This window comes from Scylla paramamosain, chromosome 7, assembly GCF_035594125.1.
Source record: "Scylla paramamosain isolate STU-SP2022 chromosome 7, ASM3559412v1, whole genome shotgun sequence".
Classification (NCBI taxonomy): Eukaryota; Metazoa; Arthropoda; class Malacostraca; order Decapoda; family Portunidae; genus Scylla; species Scylla paramamosain.
Window position 1 is genome coordinate 23,804,178 of NC_087157.1, and position 23,146 is coordinate 23,827,323.

Below are 23,146 nucleotides of genomic sequence, written 5' to 3' on the forward strand. Positions count from 1 at the left end.
TTGATTAAGAGGGAGATAAATAAAAAATATGCGCATTTATGCTCTGACGAGGCTCCGATGACTAGATTACTTTTTGGCGACGATGTTTCTCAGTCGGCCAAGACCATTGAGGAATCGGAGAGACTCAAGTCTAAGTTCACGGCCAAGGAACAGTTACCTACTTGGAGGTTCAATGCTGGAAGAGACAGAGGCTCTTTTGGGAGAGGGCCTTCACGGGGTGTTACGTCTAGGTACCACCCCTATAGCCACCGCGTTTCTGGCCAGAGGCTAGACCACAGGCAGACCTTCCAGCGACAGACTTCTGAAGCAAAAAACTCCAGGGGCCGGGGGACCAACAACCCCCGGCAATAATTGAGGTAAGACCTAATTTTGAAGCAGGCAGGCTTCAACAATTTGTGCATGAGTGGAAAAAATTGACACATGATCCTAATATTCTTGACATTGTGGCACATTGCCATTTGGATATTAAAGTTGATGAGATCAGTCACTTATTTTCTGAGAATATTACTTATGGTTTTAGTGATGAGGAAAGATGTATTGTCACTCAAGAGGTTGATAAGCTATTAGACCTTGGGGTTTTAAAACTTACAATAATACAGGAGGGACAGATTTTATCCCCTGTATTTCTGCGTCAGAATAAGGATGGTTGCTATAGAATGATATTAAACTTGGAAAAACTAAACAGGCACATTGATTACAAACATTTTAAAATGGAAAATTTCGAGCAGGTGGTTCGCCTGGTGAACAAAGGGGATTACATGGCCTCTGTGGACCTCAGACACGCTTACTATTCAGTCAGGATTGCGGAGGAGCAACAGAAATTTCTTTGTTTTCGGTGGCAAGGCAAGATCTATCAATTTACCTGCCTTCGAAATGGGGTTTCTGAAGGGCCTCGCCTATTCACTAAGTTAATGAAACCTGTTTTTGCTACCTTGAGACAGAGAGGTTACACCATTACAAGTTACATAGATGACACTCTTATTACCCACTGTTCATTAGAAGGATGCTATGAGAGTATTAATGCAACGCTTGAGCTACTTCAGCAGATAGGCTTTTGTATTAATGTGAAGAAATCTGTCTTTGTGCCAACGCAGCGTTTGGAGTATTTGGGAAACATCATAGACTGTGTCAATGACAGTTACTTTACCTGACAGAAGGAGAGAGAAAATAGTTCAAAGCTGCACATGACTTATTCACCGGAGTCGTGACACGGTCAGGAATGTGGCCAAAGTGATCGGATACTTGGTTGCGGCAGTTCCCGTGGTGGAAATGGGGAAATTACATTATAGGTACCTAGAGATGGCAAAAATCTCAGCATTGCAGCGGACAAAAGGTAATTTTGACAAGTGGATAGACATCACAGCTGACATGAAGAAAGATCTCCTTTGGTGGATCACTAATGTTGACGTACAAGACAGAAAAATTCTTAGAACTGGCATGGAATTACACCTTTACATGGATGCCTCAAACTTGGGTTGGGGTGGATGCCTTAATGACCAATCTATTAATGGCAGATGGTCCGGGACTGAAATGGGATTACATATAAACTCAAAGGAACTACAAGCCATCCTATTTGCAGTGAAGTCCTTTGCCCATCTGATCAGAGAAAAGCACATTAAGGTATTTTCAGACAACGCCACAGCAGTAGCTTATATAAATCAAATGGGGGGCACGAAATCACCAGCATGTAATGACATCAGTCAGGAAATCTGGGATTGGTGTACAGAATACAATGTTTGGATTACATGTTCTCACATCCCAGGAAGTGGTAATTCTATGGCAGATGCAGCTTCAAGACAGTTTAATGATAGACATGAATGGAAATTAAATGTGAGAATTTTTAGAGAGCTTTGCAAAATTTTTGGTGTCCCCAGCGTTGATCTGTTTGCCTCCAGGTTAAATAACCAGGTTCCTCGTTTTTGTTCTTGGCATCCTGACCCAGAGGCAGAACACTTTGATGCCTTTACTATACCTTGGTCACAGTTTCCTCTGGTCTACATTTTTCCCCTGTTTGCTCTGATTGCCAGATGCCTTCAAAAGTTGCGTGCAGAGATGGCGAGAGGGTGGTTCATTGTGCCCTTATGGCCATCACAACCTTGGATGGGAATCCTCCTGAAGATGCTCATCACCGAGCCCCGGATAATCATGTGGAGGAAGGATATTCTGCAGCATCCGGCTTCAGAGGAGGAACACCCTGTCATGAAGCACACCCGGTTGATGACATGTCTCTTGTCCGGCAACACCTCCGAGCAAGAGGCATTTCGACAGCGGGTACGGACATCCTCATGGCCTCCTGGAGACCAGCGACACAGAGACAGTATCAGACACATGTCACCAGATGGATACAGTTTTGTGACAGAGGGCACATCAATCCCCTTACTCCCAGTTTAACAGATGTCATACAATTTTTATCTGACACTTTCCACAGGGGTGTTGCCTATGACTGTGTTAACACAGCGAGGGGAGCCCTCTCTTCACTTTGCATCGTGGTGGATGGGTGCTGAGCAGGGAATCACCCTCTGGTTAACAGATTTCTGAGGGGAGTCTTCAACCTGAGACCACCTGTGCCCCGTTACACACAGGCCTGGGATGTAAAGTTGGTGCTGGAACAGCTGCATACCCTGGAGCCGTTACGCATACTTACACTAAAAGAACTCACACTGAAACTAGTAATGCTGATGGCACTCACGCAAGCTGCCAGAGTGCAAACATTGCATTTGTTAGTGTTGAACAATATTTTCATTGGTGAAACCTCTATTTGTGTATCATTAGGGGATAACATTAAGCAATGTCGGCCAAAATTCAATGTAAAATATGTGCAATTTACAGCATACGCTACTGATAAGAGGCTATGTGTTTGTGAGACACTAAAAATGTACATTGAGAGCACTGCCCAGTTTCGGACTGATGGGGATCAGAGGAACGGTCCTTTATTCCTTAGTATTGTGAGACCCCATAAACCTGTCACTAGAGACACTATTGCTAGATGGCTCAGAATTATGCTGAACAGGTCGGGTGTGGACACCAAGATCTATTCAGCTGGCAGCGTTAGGCAGGCTGCAGCATTGAGGGCAAAGGCCATGGCGGTACCAATTGCACATATCTTGGCAAAGGCCGGGTGGTCAAGGGAAGCTACTTTTGCCAAGCATTATGACAAAGAGGTTCTTGGGGACATTGACACTTTCCAGGAAGGGGTACTGGGTTAGTGTGTACCACCTTTAGTTGCATGGAATTTTTATTTTTTATTTTTTTATTAATTACATACATATGTATTGAATATGTAACTTCATCACAATAAGTTATTTTGTTTCTCGTATGTTTTCTTAACCCATTGAACATTCTTGATTACTTATGTTCTGTACTCCACCCACATGGCTTCAAAATCTCATAGGAAAGTGAGTGGTGGCAGAGGAGTGATTTGCAGACATAAAATTGTAGAAGTACATGAGACTTACCGCAGGTCAGTTGAAATGTGCTTCGGATTTTATGATGCAAATCACCTCTGCCAGCAGTGAGCTTTCATATGCCCTCCGCTCCCTCCCTAAGCTATAGGGTGTCACATACTTGGACAGTTACGTTGGATTGCTTAAAAAATTATCATGTGGGTGGTCGTACACTTTAAAGTCTGAAGTGGCGAAGCAGCATGGTGTCTCTCTCATATGAAAGCTCACTGCTGGCAGAGGTGATTTGCATCATAAAATCCGAAGCACATTTCAACTGACCTGCAGTAAGTCTCATGTAATTCTACAATTACAAGGTGTTTATGAATGATATGATTACCAAATATGCAGAGGTTGTACCGACAAAGAATTTAGTCAGGAATGATGGTAAGGTCTGGTACATTCCACATCATGGAGTCTATTATCCGAGAAAGCCAAAGAAATTGAGAGTTGTATTTGACTGTAGTGCAAACTACAGGAACCAGTCACTAAACAGTCACCTGTTACAAGGCCCAGACCTTAACAACAAACTTGTTGGAGCGTTGTGTACGTTTAGGCAAGAAAGCATTGCACTTGTATGTGATATAGAAGCAATGTACCATCAAGTGAAGGTCAACCCAGAATATAGAGACATGTTAAGATTTCTTTGGTGGAAAAATGGTGACCTTAATAATGAGAAAACTGAATACAGGATGACAGCTCACCTGTCTGGAGCTACATCACCTCCAAGTGTAGCTAACTTTGCACTTAAGAAAGCTGCGGATGACTATGGGTGTGGATCTGATGCAGCCAAGTTTGTAAGAAATAACTTTTATGTTGATGATGGTTTGAAGTCAGTAGCTACAATGGATGAAGCTGTCACTCTTATTCAGCAGAGCAAAGAATTATGTTACAAGGGAGGTTTTAACTTTCATAAATTCATCAAACAACAAAGATATATTAGCTGCAATTTCTCCTCACGAGAGAGCAGATGGAATTAAAAGTTTGGATTTTAGTAAGAATAAAGACACACTGCCTATAGAAAGAACTTTTGGAGTTGAGTGGTGCATAGAATCTGACACATTTCAATTCAGAATAAAGCTGAAAGACAAGCCACTCACCAGGAGAGGCATTCTGTCAACAGTGAGCTCAATATATGATCCATTAGGTCTAGTGTCACCTCTCATACTGACTGGAAAGCAAATTTTACAAGAATTGTGTAAGAATGCAGTTGAATGGGATGATGAGGTGCCAGATTATGTCAAACCTAATTGGATAAAATGGAAGGATGAGCTGCACTAGATCACCTAAAAGTACCTAGATGTGATGGCACTACTAAAGTAAAAGGAGACACATATGAGCCAGTGAATGTAGCAGAAGTGTCAGAAGCCGAAAATGAAATTATAAAACAACTGCAAGCAAAGGCATTCCAAAGAGAGATAAATGTACTGAAATCATCTGCTAACCATAATTCCTTAATTAAAGGGGACAATGGCAAAGGAACAAAAGTGATAGACAAGACCAGTTCCCCTTATAAGTTAGATCCCTTCATTGATAAAAAAAATGGTATCATGAGGGTAGGAGGAAGATTGAGGCTTTCTAATCTGACAGATGAATCCAAACATCCAGTCATCCTTCCCAAAACATCACACATAACCCAGCTGATAATATGCCACCACCACAAAAGAACAAATCATCAAGGCAGGGGCAGAACTTTAAATGAAATCAGGTCATGTGGATACTGGATAGTAGGAGGATCATCCCTAGTATCAAGGCATATTTCAAAGTGCATTATCTGTCGTAAAGTTAGAAGTACAACACAGGGACAGATGGCAGACCTGCCTATCAACAGACTAGAACCATCACCTTCTTTTAAATACTCAGCAATTGATTTCTTTGTTCCTTTCTATGTCAAAGAGGGGCATAAAGAGCTTAAAAAATATGGAGTACTCTTTATTTGCATGGCATGTAGAGCTGTGCATATTGAGACAGCAAACAGCATGGATACAAGTTCCTTCCTAAGTGCATATCATCACTTTGTAGGATGAAGGCCTGCAAGACAGCTGAGATGTGACCAAGGAACTAACTTTGTAGGAGCCAAATCAGAGTATGAGAAATGCTTGAAAGAAATAAATAACAATTAAGTCAGACAAGAAGTCATGAAAGACCAGTGTGACTGGATTGTATTTAACATGAATGCACCCAATGTCAGTCACATGGAAGGTGTTTGGGAGAGGCAAATATGCACAGTGAGAAATGTGCTCTCTGTGTTACTTGATCAGCATGGTACCCAGTTAGATGACCAAGATCTGAGAACCTTCTTAGTAGAAGCTGAAAATATAGTTAATGATTGTCCTCTAACTGTGGGCCATCTTAACCCCCCAGATATCCTACACCACTGACACCCAGTAATTTGTTAACTGAAAACAAAGGTACTACTGCCTCCTCCAAGCATTTTTATTAAGAAGGACCTGTATTGCATAAAGAGATGGTGCAGAGCACAATACATAGCCAACCAGTTCTGGTCCAGGTAGAGTAGTATGTGCAATTTCTACAACTTCAAAATAAGTGGACGACACCAAAGAGGAATCTCAGTGTAGATGACATAGTTATCATCAGGGATCAGAATGTAGCAAGGAACCAGTGGAAACTGGGAAGAATAAAAGAAGCATCTCCTGATCATGATGGCCTAGTAAGAAAGGTTAAGGTCCTGGTGTCAGACTGTAATCTTGACAATCAGGGAAGACACACAAAGGCTAACAGGACCATCACAGAGAGGCCAATACATAGTCTAGTATTGCATTAGAAGGTGATGCATAATAATAGACTGGAGCATACCTACCAAGGAGCCAGTGTAACAAAACATATTATGTGCTGATCCTAGTTTTTAAAGTACATACTAATGTTAATTTAAGGTAAATTGTTACACAATTTAGGGGAGCCAAATTATTGCATGTAAAGTGTATGTACCTCACGTCATTCTTCAGTAATCGTGTGTAAAATGTTCAATAGTTTTCTACTTGCATGAAGAGACATGTAATATATGTGAGTATCAGTACTCAATGCTATATGAAGCACCAAGGCCGATGCTCACTTATTAGTAGAGTGTGGTTAACCCACTGGTCACCTGTGGACATCACTCACAGCCAAGTCAAACTCAGAAAAAGACAGGCAGTAAGGTGACTGAGGTAAATACTTTAATTTTGTAGTAAAAATTGATCGTCACAGTGCCAAGTTCATTGCATGTAATGTTAATGAACAGAGTAATATATTGAAAGTGTTTGATATCAGTGTATAATGTTATTTTATAAGAAATTGAGACCGAGAACTTGTTTGCAGTTCTTACGGTCATGCCTACCTCACCAATAAATGTTAGAGAGAGAACTGCCTTTCCTCGACCCTACAATGATGGGTGTGATCAGCAAATCAGATCACCTGAGAGATAATGAAGACCTGCTGGTGTGGCTACAATTCCTACATAGTGAATATATCCTGAAAACTATTATTAGTACAAAACACAAGCAACCACAATAATCGTTACTATCGTCCTGATATTTTTCAGCCAGTCAGACTATGCACAGGACATTCCTCCTCTCCCCTCCTTTATCATGTTACATACAAGTGGACAAAAAATAGTAAGCTTTCCAGTGGTTAAAAATACAAATAAATATTACATGTTGCTTTCACATCCTATAACTGGCCAAGACCAAGAATAATAACCTATTAAGTGGTTAAAGATACGCAGAGTATTAACATACTGACTGAATTTGTACAGCTACATAATTATGTACATACAGCGAATGACATGACTACCTTGCACATTACAAAAGGCTTCACTTAGCTAACACTTTCCCCTCAAACCCTGAGACTGAGGATCACTGCTTTCCTTGTGTCCTGCATAGCCTGTATACATAAGCATTTTTAACAAGTTAAAACTACTTTTACTACTAAAAGTTCTTTAAAAGTAATACATAATCACTTTTAATACCTGAAAGACTTTTAGTAGCTAGAACTGATGAGGGATTCTCCTAAGCACCTAAAATTAGTTTGACACACACACACACACACACACACACACACACACACACACACACACACACACACTTGCCAAAACACAATTTAAAGTAGATTTTTGGTGTCATGAGCTACAATTCCATTCCACAGTTAGCTTTATTTTGTGCCTTATTTATATATTCTGTTTCTTAATCTCTGGATGCAGTAATTAAGCAACAGGATGACAGCCGAACATCTCAAATTTTGGCAAAGGAGAGGCATCCTACAAGAGTATAGTTATGCTCAGCTGATTTAATGTTCTGTCTGCCCTTGGTGACATTCTACATGTGATAGAACTTGAGGGATGCACTAGGGAGCACACTGTAGGGAGTAAGATGAGATTAAGGCCATAACTTCGCTACAAAGCAGCCAACCATTAGCCAAAACCCTTGAGACTCACGCACTACACAGCATCTTCAGATTTATTCTCTCTCTCTCTCTCTCTCTCTCTCTCTCTCTCTCTCTCTCTCTCTCTCTCTCTCTCTCTCTCTCTTTAATGAGACAAACACGTTATATCAGCTGCAGGATTCCCCACTGTCACACATATAAGAATTGCTGCATCCAGAGATTAGGAAGCAGAATAAATAAAGAAGGCACAAAATAAAGCTAACTGTGGAATGCAATTGTAGCTCATGACACCAAAATCTATTTTAAATTGTGTTTTGGCAAGTGTGTGTGTGTGTGTGTGTGTGTGTGTGTGTGTGTGTGTGTGTGTGTGTGTGTGTGTGTGTGTGTGTGTGTGTGTGTGTGTGTGTGTGTCAAACTAACTTAACCTGTCACCACACAGTCCAAGTAACTGGAAATTAACTTATTTTCTGCATTCAACTTAATAACCTCACTCAGACACCCTGAGTCTCATAGTCTCTTGCTGTGAGTAAGGTATTGCTTGATAAGACGTCCACCCCCCTCCCCCAATTCACCTCCAACTGCCCCTAACCCCTCAAACAAGCTTGGGGGCCTGTGATGAATCGTTTTTTTTTTTTTTTGGGGGGGGGGAGGTGAAAATACGAGAAATAAGGGTGTTAAAAAATCTAAGGAAATTCATCCTAATATTTCGAATCTCCTCAACATATCCTAACCCCTAGACCTCCTCCCCGGCTAGGACGTTAACCTAGCCAGTGGGGCTGCGCCCCTCCTCCTGGATCCCCCCCCCTACTAGGGTGTTAACCTAACCTAATGTAACCTAACCTAGCATAACCTAACCAAGTACAACTTAACAAATCCTTCTGAATTCAACCTAACTTAATTAGCCATGTCATCTCATAGGTGCTTGTAGGGAGTGGCATTTAACAAAGCTAATTGTATTCAGTCCAACTCAACCATCTCCACAGCTGCTTGCATGGACAAGCAAATTCTGAAAATCATTTTGCACTAAGCAAAAACTACTGTCATCCAATTAGCCTGACAGAGCTGTCTCTCTCTTACCTTGGTTTGGCCAAACTGCCCCCAACATTGCTGTGTTGACATTCCCGCGGCAGGTTCGAATCTGAACTTGCCTCATGTACTGTACATAAAGCGTCTTTTTCTGTTCTTCGCAAATGCCTCGGAAACAGGCATTTTCCGAAGCATTTCTTTCCTGCAGGTCTCCTGGGAGCTTCGGAACCTCATAACTACCCAAGGCCGCAAGCTTTCTAATAGTTCGGTCGCAGAGCTCCATTTTCAGGCTGAACCTTGCAGTGAGAGAGGGCAATCATTTTATTGTATTTTTTTGATAGGAATTAGTCTCTAATTAAATTTCTGGATGGGTGAGATTTTTTTTCCAGAAAACAAGATGGCCGCCGAAAAGTCGATAAAAAAAAAAACTTCATAATTTCTGTTCTGAGCCAACAAATACAAGGTTTTTGTAATCTATAAGTATGTTTTCGGGTGCAAGGAATCCAATTCTGGCATTGGTTTATTGGTTTCAAGCCATCCTATTGAAAATACACCTAAACGTTGGGCAAAATTACAAAAAAAAAAAAAATAAATAAAAATAAATAAATAAATAAATAAATAAATAAAAAATAAATAAATAAATCTGCATTTTTTTATGATAAAATGTTGAAGCATGCTTTGTTAAGCACGTTTTCTTGATGAGAATTATTCATTTATTGTAGTTTTTTTATTCATTTATTTGTTGATGTATCTAATGACAACGTCTCTTTTTCAGATAGCTATGATAAGTAACACCAAAGATGGAGGGTGGAACATGTTTCTTCAGAGATGTCTACAAATGTGGCAAGGGAAAGCTCATCAGGTCTAAGCGTCTTCAATCAGTCTTCTCTGCAAGCCTAGTTCGTGGTAATGGATTGCCAGTACATCTAGCTGATCTCTCTGATGATGCTTCCATAACATGTCATAAAAACTGCATTTCACGTTGTCACCCTCCAACTTAGCGTCTGTTAAGAAACGTGAATGTGTGCCTGCTAGTGTGTCCGACACCAAAACAAAAACGATTGTGGTCTAGTGGAGGTGGTGTTGTCTTTGATTTCACGGAACACTGTTTATTCTGTTGTGATGTCACACCATGTTCAGTGGAGCAAACTGGAAAGTTCCCTTGAAGTATAGAAGAGCAACCTCATTGGCTAGAACTGATAAATTGGCAAATGAACAAGACTACAAGCAGAAACTCCTTGATATCTATACAGAGCGTGGCGATCAGTTAGGTCATGGAGTTTGTGATCTTATCCTGGGTGCAGGTTTGTCCGACCTTCATGCTCTTGATGCGAGATATTACCGAAAATGCTGTAAGCGATTTCACAATATCCCACGATCCAGAAGTGACAGCTCTAGTAGTGGCTATAATACTGTTGATCACCAAGCTCTGGTAGACACACTTGGAGCCATTGGTGATGACAAGAAAAAGTTGGACATTGACTGAAGTAGAAACTCTATATTCTGACAACGGAGGCAGTGACCATTCAAGGCAAACCTTGGTGAAAAAGATCAGTGAACACTTAGGTGATGAGATCATAGCACTTCCTGCCATCGCAACTTTACTGGTCTTTCAAGAGCATGATAGATATAATGACTACTCTATTAAGAGCAGCACAAAGAAATCAAGAAGAACGACAGCATGAGTCTATCAGCTCACCCTGCAGATTCCATTTCCATCTCGGGATGCAGTTTTGAAGAGCTACATAAACAAGGTCCAGCTCAACAAGCTTCTCTGCCAGGAGATCCTGACTGATGACACATTCCTCAAGGCGGTCATAGACTCCCATGTCCTCACTGCCACAGGAAAGAAATCCATCCCCACACAGGTGCACAAGGGACAAAAATCGCTGAGTATGGACCTTGCCTCAAAATATGAAGCTGACAGCATCATTGCTCAACAAGTTGTGACAATTGGGACCAATCCGGATGCATGTGTGCTTGCATTAGTAGATGACACCGACATGTTTGTGTTGCTGTTGTTTTATGGAACCTCTTCTTTCCAGTCCACTATCTACATGCAGTCACCAGTTTATGGGCGTTGTTGTGTAGACATTAAGGCTACGAATATCAAGCACAGCGTCATTGTGCCAGATCTACTTGCTGTTCATACTATCTCTGGATGCGACTCTGTAGCCGCAACATATGGTATTGACAAAGCCACTGCTTTAACTGTTGCATCTAAAAGATACAGACTGGATCTACTTGGAAATGTGGTGCCTAGGGTGACACAGGTGACAGAACAAGCAAAGGAGTTCATGGTAGCATGTTATGGTGTAAAAAAATGCTCATCTATGACAGAGTGTAGGCAGCATGTGTGGATTCAGAAGACTGGTAAGACTTCTTCTGCACCAAAACTATGCAGTCTACCACTGAGCACAGAAGCATTCCATGAGAATGTTTTACGAGCTCACCTCCGAGTGACAATTTGGCAAGAGGCTCTGAGAGGAGAACCCCCAACAATGGATCCATTACATTTTGGGTGGGAAACTGATCATGTCAACAAATGTCTTATTCCACGGAACATGAGACAGGGAACAGCTTATGCACCTGAGAACGTCCTGAAGCTAGTAAGCTGTGGCTGTGATTCAGAGAATGAATGCCGAGGGGTCAAATGTGGTTGCATGAGCCGTCAGCTACCATGCACCATCTTCTGCGCTTGTGGTGTTTCTAGTGGTGTGTGCCACAACCCATTTAACTAGAAAGATGATGGAGATATGGAGGAAGACTGTTAGGATAGTAATTGTGCATTGTGATTCCAACAATGAGTTAAGGAAACGGAAAACGGTAGATAATGGCAACAATATTTCTAAGTAAATATATGTCTAGTATTTGCATGTTTTCTTTTTTCTATATGTCTGTTTGTAAGTCCATTTGAGTAATGCTCGGTCTAGTCTTGAAGGGATTGTAACTTTGTATGCTATCATCAATATTAGTGAGATTCCAGATGTTTTACCGTTTTATGTTCAATGTAGAAGTTGAGATTCACAAACTGTATCTCGCATTACTGTTCTATTACTGAAGCAGGTGTGTTGTCTTTATTGTGTGGAGAATTGTGATTTCCAGTTATCACGTTTGCTTTGTATTCTAATGTTTTACATAAGAAAATATGGTCAAGTAAGTATACATCAAGATTTAGTCACAATAAAATGCAGAAAAATATCATTTTTATGTAATTTTGCCCACCATTTTGGTGTATTTTCATTGGGATGGCTTGAAATCATTAAGCCAATGCCATAATTGGATTTCTTGCACGAAAACATACATATAGACTACAAAAAAAACCTTGTATTTGTGGGCTCAGAACAGAAATTATGAAAGGTTTTTAAATCGACCTTTTTTTGGCAACCATCTCGTTTTCTGAAAATGGCAAGCAGGTGTGAAGCTCACATCCACCCAAAAATTGAATTAGAGACCAAGATCAATAAAAAAAATGCAATAAAACGATTGCCCTCTCTCAGTGCAAGATTTCATGGCCCTGCTATCGGACTATAAGTGCTCTTACACACGAGGACACTAGTGTACGCCACCGGTGTCGGACACTAGTGTCCTTGCTCAAGACACCGTCTGGCAACTAGTGAGCCACTCACACACCTCAGTCGGAAGAATGGCGGGAAACACATAAAGGACACATAAAGGACTTACGTATTTCTTTCTTTTCTGAGAGGGGTTTCTCTTCAAAATCAGGAATGAGTATCACCATTATTGCATTCCAGTAGTTCTGCTTTTCTATCTTATTTGCATATCCCTCACAAGATGGGTCCCATAGTGCTGGTAGTTTTTCTATTTCACAAATGAGGTCCTCCGTGTTCAGCTTCTCCTCCACCATCTTCGAAATTGTCCTTGATAGGCCGTCTCCTTCCATCATGGGATGATGGTGGGTGTCAAACTGAGCATGAGAAGCTGGCCAGTGGGCAGCGGTGGCGGACACTGGTGGCTACGTGTGAAAGCTTCCATTTAAAACAATGCTTTGCAGTGAGTGGCGGCAACCGTCAGTGTCCGCCACGTGTTGCGGGAGCGAGACACCGAAATATCTGTTGCCCGGAAGTTGTCTGCTTGGGACACAGCTGTTGCCTCGTGTGAAAGGCTCCATTTGATAATATGGGAGGCAACTAGTGTCCGACACCGGTGGCGGACACTAGTGTCCTCGTGTGTAAGGGCACTAAGAGCTTGCCAGAATTGTGGGCGGGGAGCGGGATGGAGCGAAAGACACAGCCATTCGCGGGCAGCGATGCAAACATGTTAAGTGAAAACAAGCCGATGTGCGTGTATTATTATCAATAAAATCTCGAACATACAAAATTATCTGCATACAAGTCAGTCATGAGTGAAAACCATTATTAAAACTGTGTGGCGTGAATTGTTTCAGATTATGAGAATAGTAACATTTGCTTACAATGAGCGTGGAACAGTCAAGCCTTCCAGTGGCGTATGGCATTCCGGCAAGGCAGGTAAAGGTGTCTGAATGGCCTTCCTGTCTTAGGCCACGACTCCCAACACAACATTGTCTTCAGATACGATGCCATAATGCGGTGTGAAGTCATGACTGATAAAACCAATTCACACTAAAATATTCTGCAGAGTAGCTTGTATTTGCACAGGTGATGAAATAGGACAGATCTGAAGAACCAGTACACATGATAGAACATTGCCTTAACATGGCTGAATCTGAACAGCGGGGAAAGGGACCTCATGTCTCACCCCTATGAATGACTTGTGACCTGGAGAGCTGCTAGACCTGCTCCCTGCATCACAGTTTCCCCTTGCTCCATTCCATAATCGCAAATAATAGACCATATTTCGTTATATTATAATACTTGCAGTCTATCTAAACATAATAGGAAAATAAATAGGGATACCTAAGAGATGAATGCACCCAAAACACGGAAACAGTGTGAAAATACTAGCAAAGAGACGCTCTGACACTTCATTTCATAACTGCCATATGTACAGTACCATGCAGCAAGTTTTACTATGATCTGACCATTTTGAATTGAGTGTTTAGGCGTTGTCCTTTCCGGGGATCCCCGTGGCCTGCAGCAATGCCACACATAATTCCAAGACATACCTCATGTCAGGTACTTCCTACTTCAAAATTAAATGGTGTTGTAATATATATACACTGTGACGTTCTAAAAAAAAAAAAAAGGCAAGTTAGTGTAATATTTCTTTTTTCTTTATGATACTTCTTTTTTTTTTCTCTCTCTTTTTTAATCACCATAATACTTGGCAACGTTTCCTCCAGGCGTTGTCATGTTTCCATGGATGACCAAGTGAGGTCACACGGTCAGGGTGATCGTGTTAATCCATGGTCACTTTCTCTCACGCCGCCAGCCACCAGGATGGATGCTACCTCTCCTGCTCGCTCTCGTCACCTCCACAGCCGAGAAAAGAGCTTAGTTACTCAGTAAATAAGTATCTTTTAGGAAGAATAGGCTAATAAGGGGTCATTACTTGATCCCTCAATAGTTGTTGCCTGAACAGCAAAACCCACCATTGTGCCTTGACTTTTATCTTGATGGTGGTGTGGAAAAAAGTCAAAACTAAAGAATAGAAATATAACATCACAGTTTAAGGGAAATATCATATCTAAAAGAAAACCTATCACATTTAAACGAAATTCATGAGAGAGAGAGAGAGAGAGAGAGAGAGAGAGAGAGAGAGAGAGAGAGTAGGGGTGGGGAAGAAGGAGGCAGGCAGCTTGATTGACTGAGAGACAGATTTTTCTCAAATACTAATGATTCCTAGGCAAGCACAGATCTTTGATAGAAATAAATTTGCATGAAATGTATATTGTATATGCAAAGAGAGAGAGAGAGAGAGAGAGAGAGAGAGAGAGAGAGAGAGAGAGAGAGAGAGAGAGAGAGAGAGAGAGGTGTGTGGGGAGCGAGGTAATCAGTGACACATAGGCTCTAATCTAATAATTGGTCCAGTGCAAGGTTTGGTAGCGCTGCAGGCTGGGGAATCCCTGGAAAGGACAATGCCTAAACGTTCAATTAAAAATGGTGAGACCATAGTCATATTAGCTAACATCAGGCATCATTTTGACCCGGAATATCTTAACCAGGATATGGCATATTACTATATGTCTGTTCTTTAAATGTAACAACTATTAAATAAGAATAACCAATGTGTCTGCCTGTCTCTTTCCTTCCATCAGAAAAATGCAAAGAATTCGCCCTATATGATCACTTATATTCAACTGATAATATCGCAAGGCCTAGAAGACCAGCAATTCACTCCTAAATAGCATAAACTTCAAGGAGTGAGTGGTTAAGATTGCTGCGTTCTCTGTGAGGGACACATTACCAATAAACTGTATGATACTTTTTCTTTGGGTAGCACACCAGGCAACTCTGCTGGTCTTTTCTTCAGTGGTCAAGTGAGTGGAGCTCCGAGGAGCTAGAATTCTAAACCCTTGTGAGAACTGAAAAGACACATAATTAAATTCACAATACATGTCAAAACTCCAGTTCTTTTTTTTTTATCGAAAAGTGAAATATAAATTAACATTAAATACTTTTATGTATTGCATTGACATTCAAGTGCAAAAAAATAATGGTTATGGTCTTTCATAAGTGCTAAACATAGCACGTATAGCAAGTTTAGATTTTACTTACTCTTAGCTAAAAGTAACTTAAAAAACTTTTATATTTTTCTTGGATACACTTTTAGCATTTACTTTTAGCTGGGAATAAATTTAAGTCTTTTAGGGATTTTTATGTATACGGGCCGTGATGTCTTACTCGTTTGTTCATTGGGTGATTGATATCTCGTTCACAAATAATCTCTCTCCAAAAGGTGGAATATGAGAAGATGAAGTCCTCCACATTTCCTCCTTTTACTGTATCAATAATTCTCTCCTTAATATTCACCCCCTTACTCTAATAATGCTTCTTTTGATGTTCATCTCTTCACAGCATTGATAATACTCGTCTCACTGTCTCCCGAATAGAACATTCGCTTCACAACAGCAGAACTGTGACAGTCAAGCAGGTCAAACCCATCGCCTTATATATATCATTGTATTAGTTAGACAAGTGCGTGGATTATGGTGGTGAGAAAATACAAACTGAAGCAAATCTCTATTTCTCTAATGCTTCGACGAACAGTAAATAAAGATTTCCTGTTTCAACCTGTGTTTTCTCACAACCACAAAACACAACCACAAACACACTTAATTTTCTCAAATGTTCTTAAATACCCACCAGCTAGGTTTCATCAGACTGAAGCCGAAACACTGCCTATCTAATACAGTCTTCACGTTGTTTTCATGGCAATGAACCAAAATACCATCATATGGTGGAATTTTTCCTTGCATGATGCCACCGAACAAGGTGCTACATGCAGGCTTTCGCTACACACTTCACGCCCTATCCTGACACACTGTTGCTGAAAGACGTTGCTAATTTGCTAGTGGTGCACAATGGGAAGGCGGCACATACTGGACTGGCATGTTTAGTTCTTACTCTTAGTGTGTAGGATCAGATAGTGTGTCGTGTTGGAAATTACCAGTTTACCAACGTTATCAATACACATGAAATAAAATGATGGAAGATTATGACACCTCACACGTTCGACACTGAATTATAACTTGAAAATATCTCATTATGTAGTCTCATCGCCACCTTCCTTAATGCACCTTAATGTGTCTGGAGTTGATTCACTTAAGGAAGGAAAGAAGAGAAGGCGCCAATTAAATACCTAAAAGGCCATACTTGTCTGACAGGATGCCGCCGAAGATGGCGCCAATGCTACTGCCAATCATGTAGAGTGATTGGTGGAGGGGGGCCAAATAGGTTCGCCCACACACCAGCAAGAACTAGAAGGAAAAAGTTAGTATGTTATGAATAAGGGAGGTATAAGTATGACATCGGAAAACAGGGCCAGAAATTTTAAACCTACTTAGATTTATCACAGAAAAGTTTCAACTTGTATGCAAAATTAAACAACCTGAAGGAGCTTTCTGCACAGTATTTTCTCCCCAGTGTACGTTCTGTTGTCATGAATGCAGTAGTAGTAGCAGTAATAATGGTGGTAAAGTGAGTGTGTGTGCGTGTGTGTGTGTGTTCAAACCGTACATTAAATAACAATCTCTTCAAGCCCTCTTAATGAGTCATTCTTTGTTACTGTACGTAAAGCGTAAAGCGTATGTACCTCATGTCATTATTCCTCATTAATCATAAGTGAAATGTTCAATAGTTTTCTGTTTGCATGAAGACGTGTAATATGTGTCAATATCAGTATTCAATGCTATATTAAGCACCATAACCGATGCTCACTTGTTAGTAGAGTGTGGTTAACCCACTGGTCACCTGCGGGATCACTCATGGCCACGTCAGGCTCAGACAAAGACGGGCAGGATGGTGACCAAGGTAAATACTTTAATTTTGTAGTAAAAACTGATTGTCATAGTGCCAAGTTGATTGTATGTATTGTTAATGAATACTGTAATATGTTGAAGGTGTTTAATATCAGTGTATAATGTTATTTTATAAGAAACTGAGACCGAGAACTTGTTCGCAGTTCTTACGGTCGTGCCTACCTCATCAATAAATGTCAGAGAGAGAGAACTGCCTTTCCACGAGTCTACGATGATGAGTGTGATCAGTAAAACAGATCACATGAGAGCTAATGAAGACCTGCCGGTGCGGCTACATTCCTCAAACTTGTTCACCTATAATCATATTTCAGCAGTTTTATGAATCACTCTAAAAAGCTCACTTCTACCACCTTCACATAACCTAAGTGTTTCAGAGACCAAGGTTTTACTAAATAAACTTCACTTCTTTCCCCATGTTCGGTTTCCAAATACTCTGCTTCTCTTTAAACCTTTCTGAGTTCCCTAAAATAACATTTTTTTTACTCTTACAGCTGCATTTACTCATCCCACCAACATGTACATACGTCTCTTTGTATCTTGATGAACCTTTAGTTTGACGTTTTCAGACTTCTTGGTATTTAATAGATCTGAGTTACGTTTTGTACTGCTCTTCTGTGCTTTTGTCTGCTCCTGAATGATACAGTAGAGAGGAAAACTATACGGTTCCAAATTTATACTTCCTGAGCGATGCAAACTCAATAATACGTTAAAAAGATAATCATGGCATGGTACTGCTGTGATTATATCTACACCCAGTGCTAAATATAACTATTCCTTATCGAAGCTGAGGAAGTGTTTGGTTTTCAATCATTTTGTCTTTATTTTGTCATGTTATTTGCCAAGTTTATCCTGAAAAGGAACACGTTTTCTTAGTGTCCCCCCTTGTTCCGTTTTCTCCCTGTACATACCTTTATTCTTAGTTATAAGTTAGTATAAGGCTTATTTACTCATTTCACATCATGTAGCATTATTCTCTTCATAATTTAAGTTATATATATATATATATATATATATATATATATATATATATATATATATATATATATATATATATATATATATATATATATATATATGGGAAAAGGTGTATTTGAGATGAAATGTGTTGAGGCGAGGGGCGATATGTGTCTGCCTCTCATATCTGAGTCATCAGAATTTTAGGACACAAAGAGGCCCAGAGGGAGAACAAGGAGCAGCATTCTCACGGGATAAATTTGGGTGGTGTTGTGGTGATTGAGCGGGCGTGTGAAAGTATTGGCGATGTGGTGGTATAACCCTGGTATCCAGGATCAGATTGGGGAGTCTTTTGCGGTACCAAGAGTTTTTGTTCGCTAAAATTTGGTTGGTGAGTTGTGTCAGTGATGTAACGCTGATGGGATGGAGTTGGGTGAGAGGCAGCCATTTTGTGGTTGGGGTTGTGGTGGTGTTGTGACATTATTGGTGTCTTTGGAGACGGTGTTGTGGTGTTAAAGGTGAACTGTGGCGGTGGCGGTGATGTCTTGGGAGGTTTGAGGAGGTGAAATACGGGAATTGTCGTTTGAGGACGCGATGACAGCGTCTGGGGAAATTCCTGCAGCTGGGGAAAATATTCCAGCGGCCTGTGTAAGAGTTAAAGGGTTCTAATACTTTGTGAAGCGACGGGAATGTCATATATTGATGTGTATAACCTTTAAGCAATAAGGGAGGCGATATAAGAGCCTGAGTAAAGGAAAACATATTGTGATTGAGTGTGGGAATTACCCTGTGTTAGTCTAGGGTAGAAATTTGTTCCCGAATTTCCTTTAATGTGTATTACCTCAGTTTACTTGTAAATTAATATTATTATTAATATATTCTGTTATTATATAGAATAATTGTGTTTTCTACCTCAGCACTGCTCTGGCATTTAGGTGATTCTTACGTGTTGTGCCAAGGTAAGAGTTTTGTGAGAGGATTTAATAGCTGACGATTTTGGATAGGTCGGGTAGGCATTCGAGACCTTTGAAAATCCAGACCTTTAAAACTTTTTGGGATCAGTGTACCATCCACTTTTTTTGGAAAGATAACCGGGATCGTGACAATTTATGGTTACGTACAATGCACCTAAAGACAACGATTAGGCATAATGACACCTCATAAAGGATAAAGGGTTACACGTACTATGTAATGGTAGAAGATGCTATATCAAGTTACTAGCTGCCATACCTAGGGATTACAAAGCTCAAGTGCATTTTCCTGCCCACTAAGGAATGACACCAGTGGAATCTCTCTCTCTCTCTCTCTCTCTCTCTCTCTCTCTCTCTCTCTCTCTCTCTCTCTCTCTCTCTCTCTCTCTCTCTCTCTCTCTCGTGAAATACAGGATCTTCCTAATGACTTTTAAAGAATTGGAATTTTTATTTATTTATTTTATTTTTTTACTTTAAATAACAGATGACACTCCTTAGACTCCACTAAGAGTTCACAAAGAAATTGGTAGAAATGCAAACAACCATCATCACCTCTCATTTGCATCTCCCTTCTCATCACCAGCACGCTTGGAGACCTCTGGGTAATTTAGAAGGACTCTGAAGAAGGAAAGGAAAAATCAGCCACACTAGCTAAGCTAAGCAAAAATGCGTTCACTTTTGGAGAAATTTCCTAAATAATGAACATTCCTAACCCCGGCAATCCCCGTGGCCACCAACATTTTTCTTTTACTGTAGAATGGATCTGTAGTGCGCACAAATAAAACAAATCGTTAGTTTTTTTTCCTGCGAACTAGTGATGAAATTCCATCAGGTCGAGGTTAAAATCAACATAGTAACCTTCCATCGTGGGTACAGGGCACAAACTGAGAGGGGATGAGCCAGCTGACGTCACGCACTGACTGACAGCCCCTGGCTTGTGACACGTGCCCCGAAGAGGAATACCAATAAATCTACAAGATAATTATCTAGAATCCTCTTCCGGCCTTATTACTGGTCTATTCTCTTCCATTCTTTCGCGTGTACCTTTAGATACCCCTAAAACGTAAACATAAAGTGGGGAAGAAGTACCTCCTTCCCTGCAACCCAACAAACTTGGGGGATATGGGGGAATGCGGGAATATGGATAAGCAAAACGAGGCGTCTGTGAAGCATATTTACAACAGCAATATCATATTTCCGTTTTATTGTTGTTTCAACCAATACATTATACGTAACTATAGCCCTTCGTTGGGTTTGCATCTCATTGTTTGGAGCATTTCTAGCCATTTCACCCTGTCGGAAATTAATACTTAGTTTACCTTATAGGGGGTTCCAGGAGGGGGGCAAGCTTTCCCGGTTAGGCTACAAAATGTTTGGTTACTTTGCCTTGTGGGGGTTTCCAGGGAGGCGAACCACCCCGGTTAGGTTACAAAATGTTCGGTTAGGTTAGTTTACCGTATGGAGGGGATCCAGTAGGTTAGGGGGGGGGGTCGAGGGGGAGTATTGGTGTATCACTCGTATCATCGTTATCACTATTATTATTGTATATATTCATCATTTCATGTGTGATCCACGTGTTCAGTGTCTCCAAGTGGTGAGTCTAGTTCTATTTTTAAACTTTTCTCTTTTCTCACTCCCAAAGGAGCTTCTGCACCTTCCCTACATTTCTCGCTGGATCTCTTGAGAGAATATTTGTTTCCACTTCCTCGTAGGTCATTGGTCCAAATTAAGATCACATCTCATTGGCTCAAATTCTCCAGTTCCGGTCTATGATTCTCATCTCTATTATTGGTCAGCTCTTTTCCGATCCTGATCCAATTGTGTTACATAAATAAGACAGACCTCTGTGTGTAGCTTGAGTTCAGAGAAAGAGAGCATTCACGGCAGCCATCACAGAACAGTCATTCAGAGCCAACTATCAAGCCACTTCCGTCATATCAGTCTCTCTCAAGATCACACGTGTACTGTATCTCGACGTCTAAGTGTACATCACCCCTATCATTAAAAGAAGAAAGGTGATACGTATTGTGTGTTTTCCTTTATTCGCACATAAACAATAATCTAACCACTACCCACGCAATCCAACTCCACGCTACCTATCATACCAACATCATCGGAGAACTCCAACGAGCCACCACATCTGTTGCTGTTATCATCATCTCAACACACAGTCAACAGTCACTATCAAACCAGAACAACTAGTACAAGCGGTGTGCAGACTAAACTAATTTACACAAGTAATGGCAGCGGATATTAAATCAAAACAAGTGGTTGGCAGTATCTTAACCGATACAGTGGTTAGCAGCGGTGTTTTGTGCGATCGAGAATCACACAAATCCATCAATTCTCTCGTAATCAGTATATGCTGAGACATGTATATCACGCCTCCATTGCACGCAAGTTGCAAGGCATCATCACGAAGAAGAAATCATGGTGTCTACATTGGTTGAAACTGCAAATTTACCCGTATTTCTTCTCAATAATTCTGAGATACGCAGGTCTCGGCCGGCCATGACACCCAGCTGATGACCAGTTGATAATTGTATGTTTTACTTCATAAACAGAAGAATTCACAGGCAAGCAGACATAATGCATGCACTTGTATACTTATAAATATTACTGAATACTAATCAAGCTATTTTATTTTATTTATTTATTTATTTTATTGGCCAAGGAATAAATTCTGGATTGCGCAGATTGGATCATAACATCAAACCATGCACGTTATAAATGCACTGAACACACAGTGAATTTGGGATTCAGCATTCAGTATTAAAGAAAAGGAATTCTGGAGTTCAAGTAAATGATTTGATATGGTTTGGTATCTGTCTTGGAAAGAAGCACCACGTGAGTTCGAATATGCACTGCGTTATATTATTACGTATCAGAGCCGGTCACTTCAGTTATAGCTCCTACGTGTGATGATGGGAGTGCTGTGTCATTGGTCGATCTTGCCATTATTCTGGAAGAACTAGAAGGTTGGAGGAGTTTCTCAGGAAGCATGCATTGGTGAACAAGATTTTTAAGAGCCCAATACAGCCCAGTACTGAGTTTTTAATCATAAATCAGTGAATTATTTGCTGCTTCCTCCCAACACACACACAAAAAAAAAAAAAAAAAAAAAATCCCACATGTTCCCAAGTTTGTTGGTAAGGAGGGAAGGGGATGCCATCAGGAAAACTAACGTAGTATAAGTCTAATGAAAACGCAAAACTAGATCAATTCTGCTTAACGTGGTAAAGGCGAAGGTTTCCCATGAGACATTCCAACCCTCTCCCCACTCTCTCTCTCTCTCTCTCTCTCTCTCTCTCTCTCCTCTGTTCCACTTGCTTCTTTCTCCACTCCCCGCTCCTGAGCACGTCCATCCTTCCCTCTTCTCTCCCCACCATGTGATCTCACTTCTCCCTCCCTTCCTCCCTCCTCCATTGGTTCCTCCTTTAGAGAGAGAGAGAGAGAGAGAGATTCTTTACCCGAGGCTTAACACCTCTGTACTGTCAAAATAGTTCGTCATTTTTCAGCTTTTTCACGCACTTTTTTTTTTTATATCACGTTAGAGTCTTCTGATAGTACTTCTCTCTCACTTTATATTTATGTTTTTGGTGTATCTAAAAGCAGGGTTGGCATTAATACCCCCTTCAAGAAAGATTTTTTTTTTTTCTTTTTACATATCAAAAATTATTTCTATATCATATTGATAAATAAGGTCTATGTATGTACATACACATAAATATAAAAGTGGTCAAGCCTGATCCATTAATTTCATGTACAGTACAAATTAACAAAGGCTTTGTCCAACCAGACCAACCTGTATCAACATGACCTAAACAAGTGTCTGTTCTTTATTAACAGAAAGTGTCAAAATCTTTCAAGATCTAACTTCCCTCGTGACTTTTGGCACTTAGCCAAAAACTTCTCCAATAACTTTGCTTCTTCATCTTTCTCTCCTTTATTTC

The 23,146-nt window shown here is 40.5% G+C and overlaps 1 protein-coding gene across 1 annotated transcript in view; it reads right to left on the bottom strand.

The window, feature by feature from the left end:
* Positions 1-23,146, bottom strand: part of LOC135102244 (organic cation transporter protein-like) — a 125,839-nt gene that overhangs the window by 84,893 nt on the left and 17,800 nt on the right. Inside the window, exon 5 of the mRNA XM_064007124.1 lies at positions 16,604-16,707. Coding sequence (XP_063863194.1) covers positions 16,604-16,707 — 104 coding nt within the window. The remainder of the gene's footprint in view (positions 1-16,603; positions 16,708-23,146) is intronic.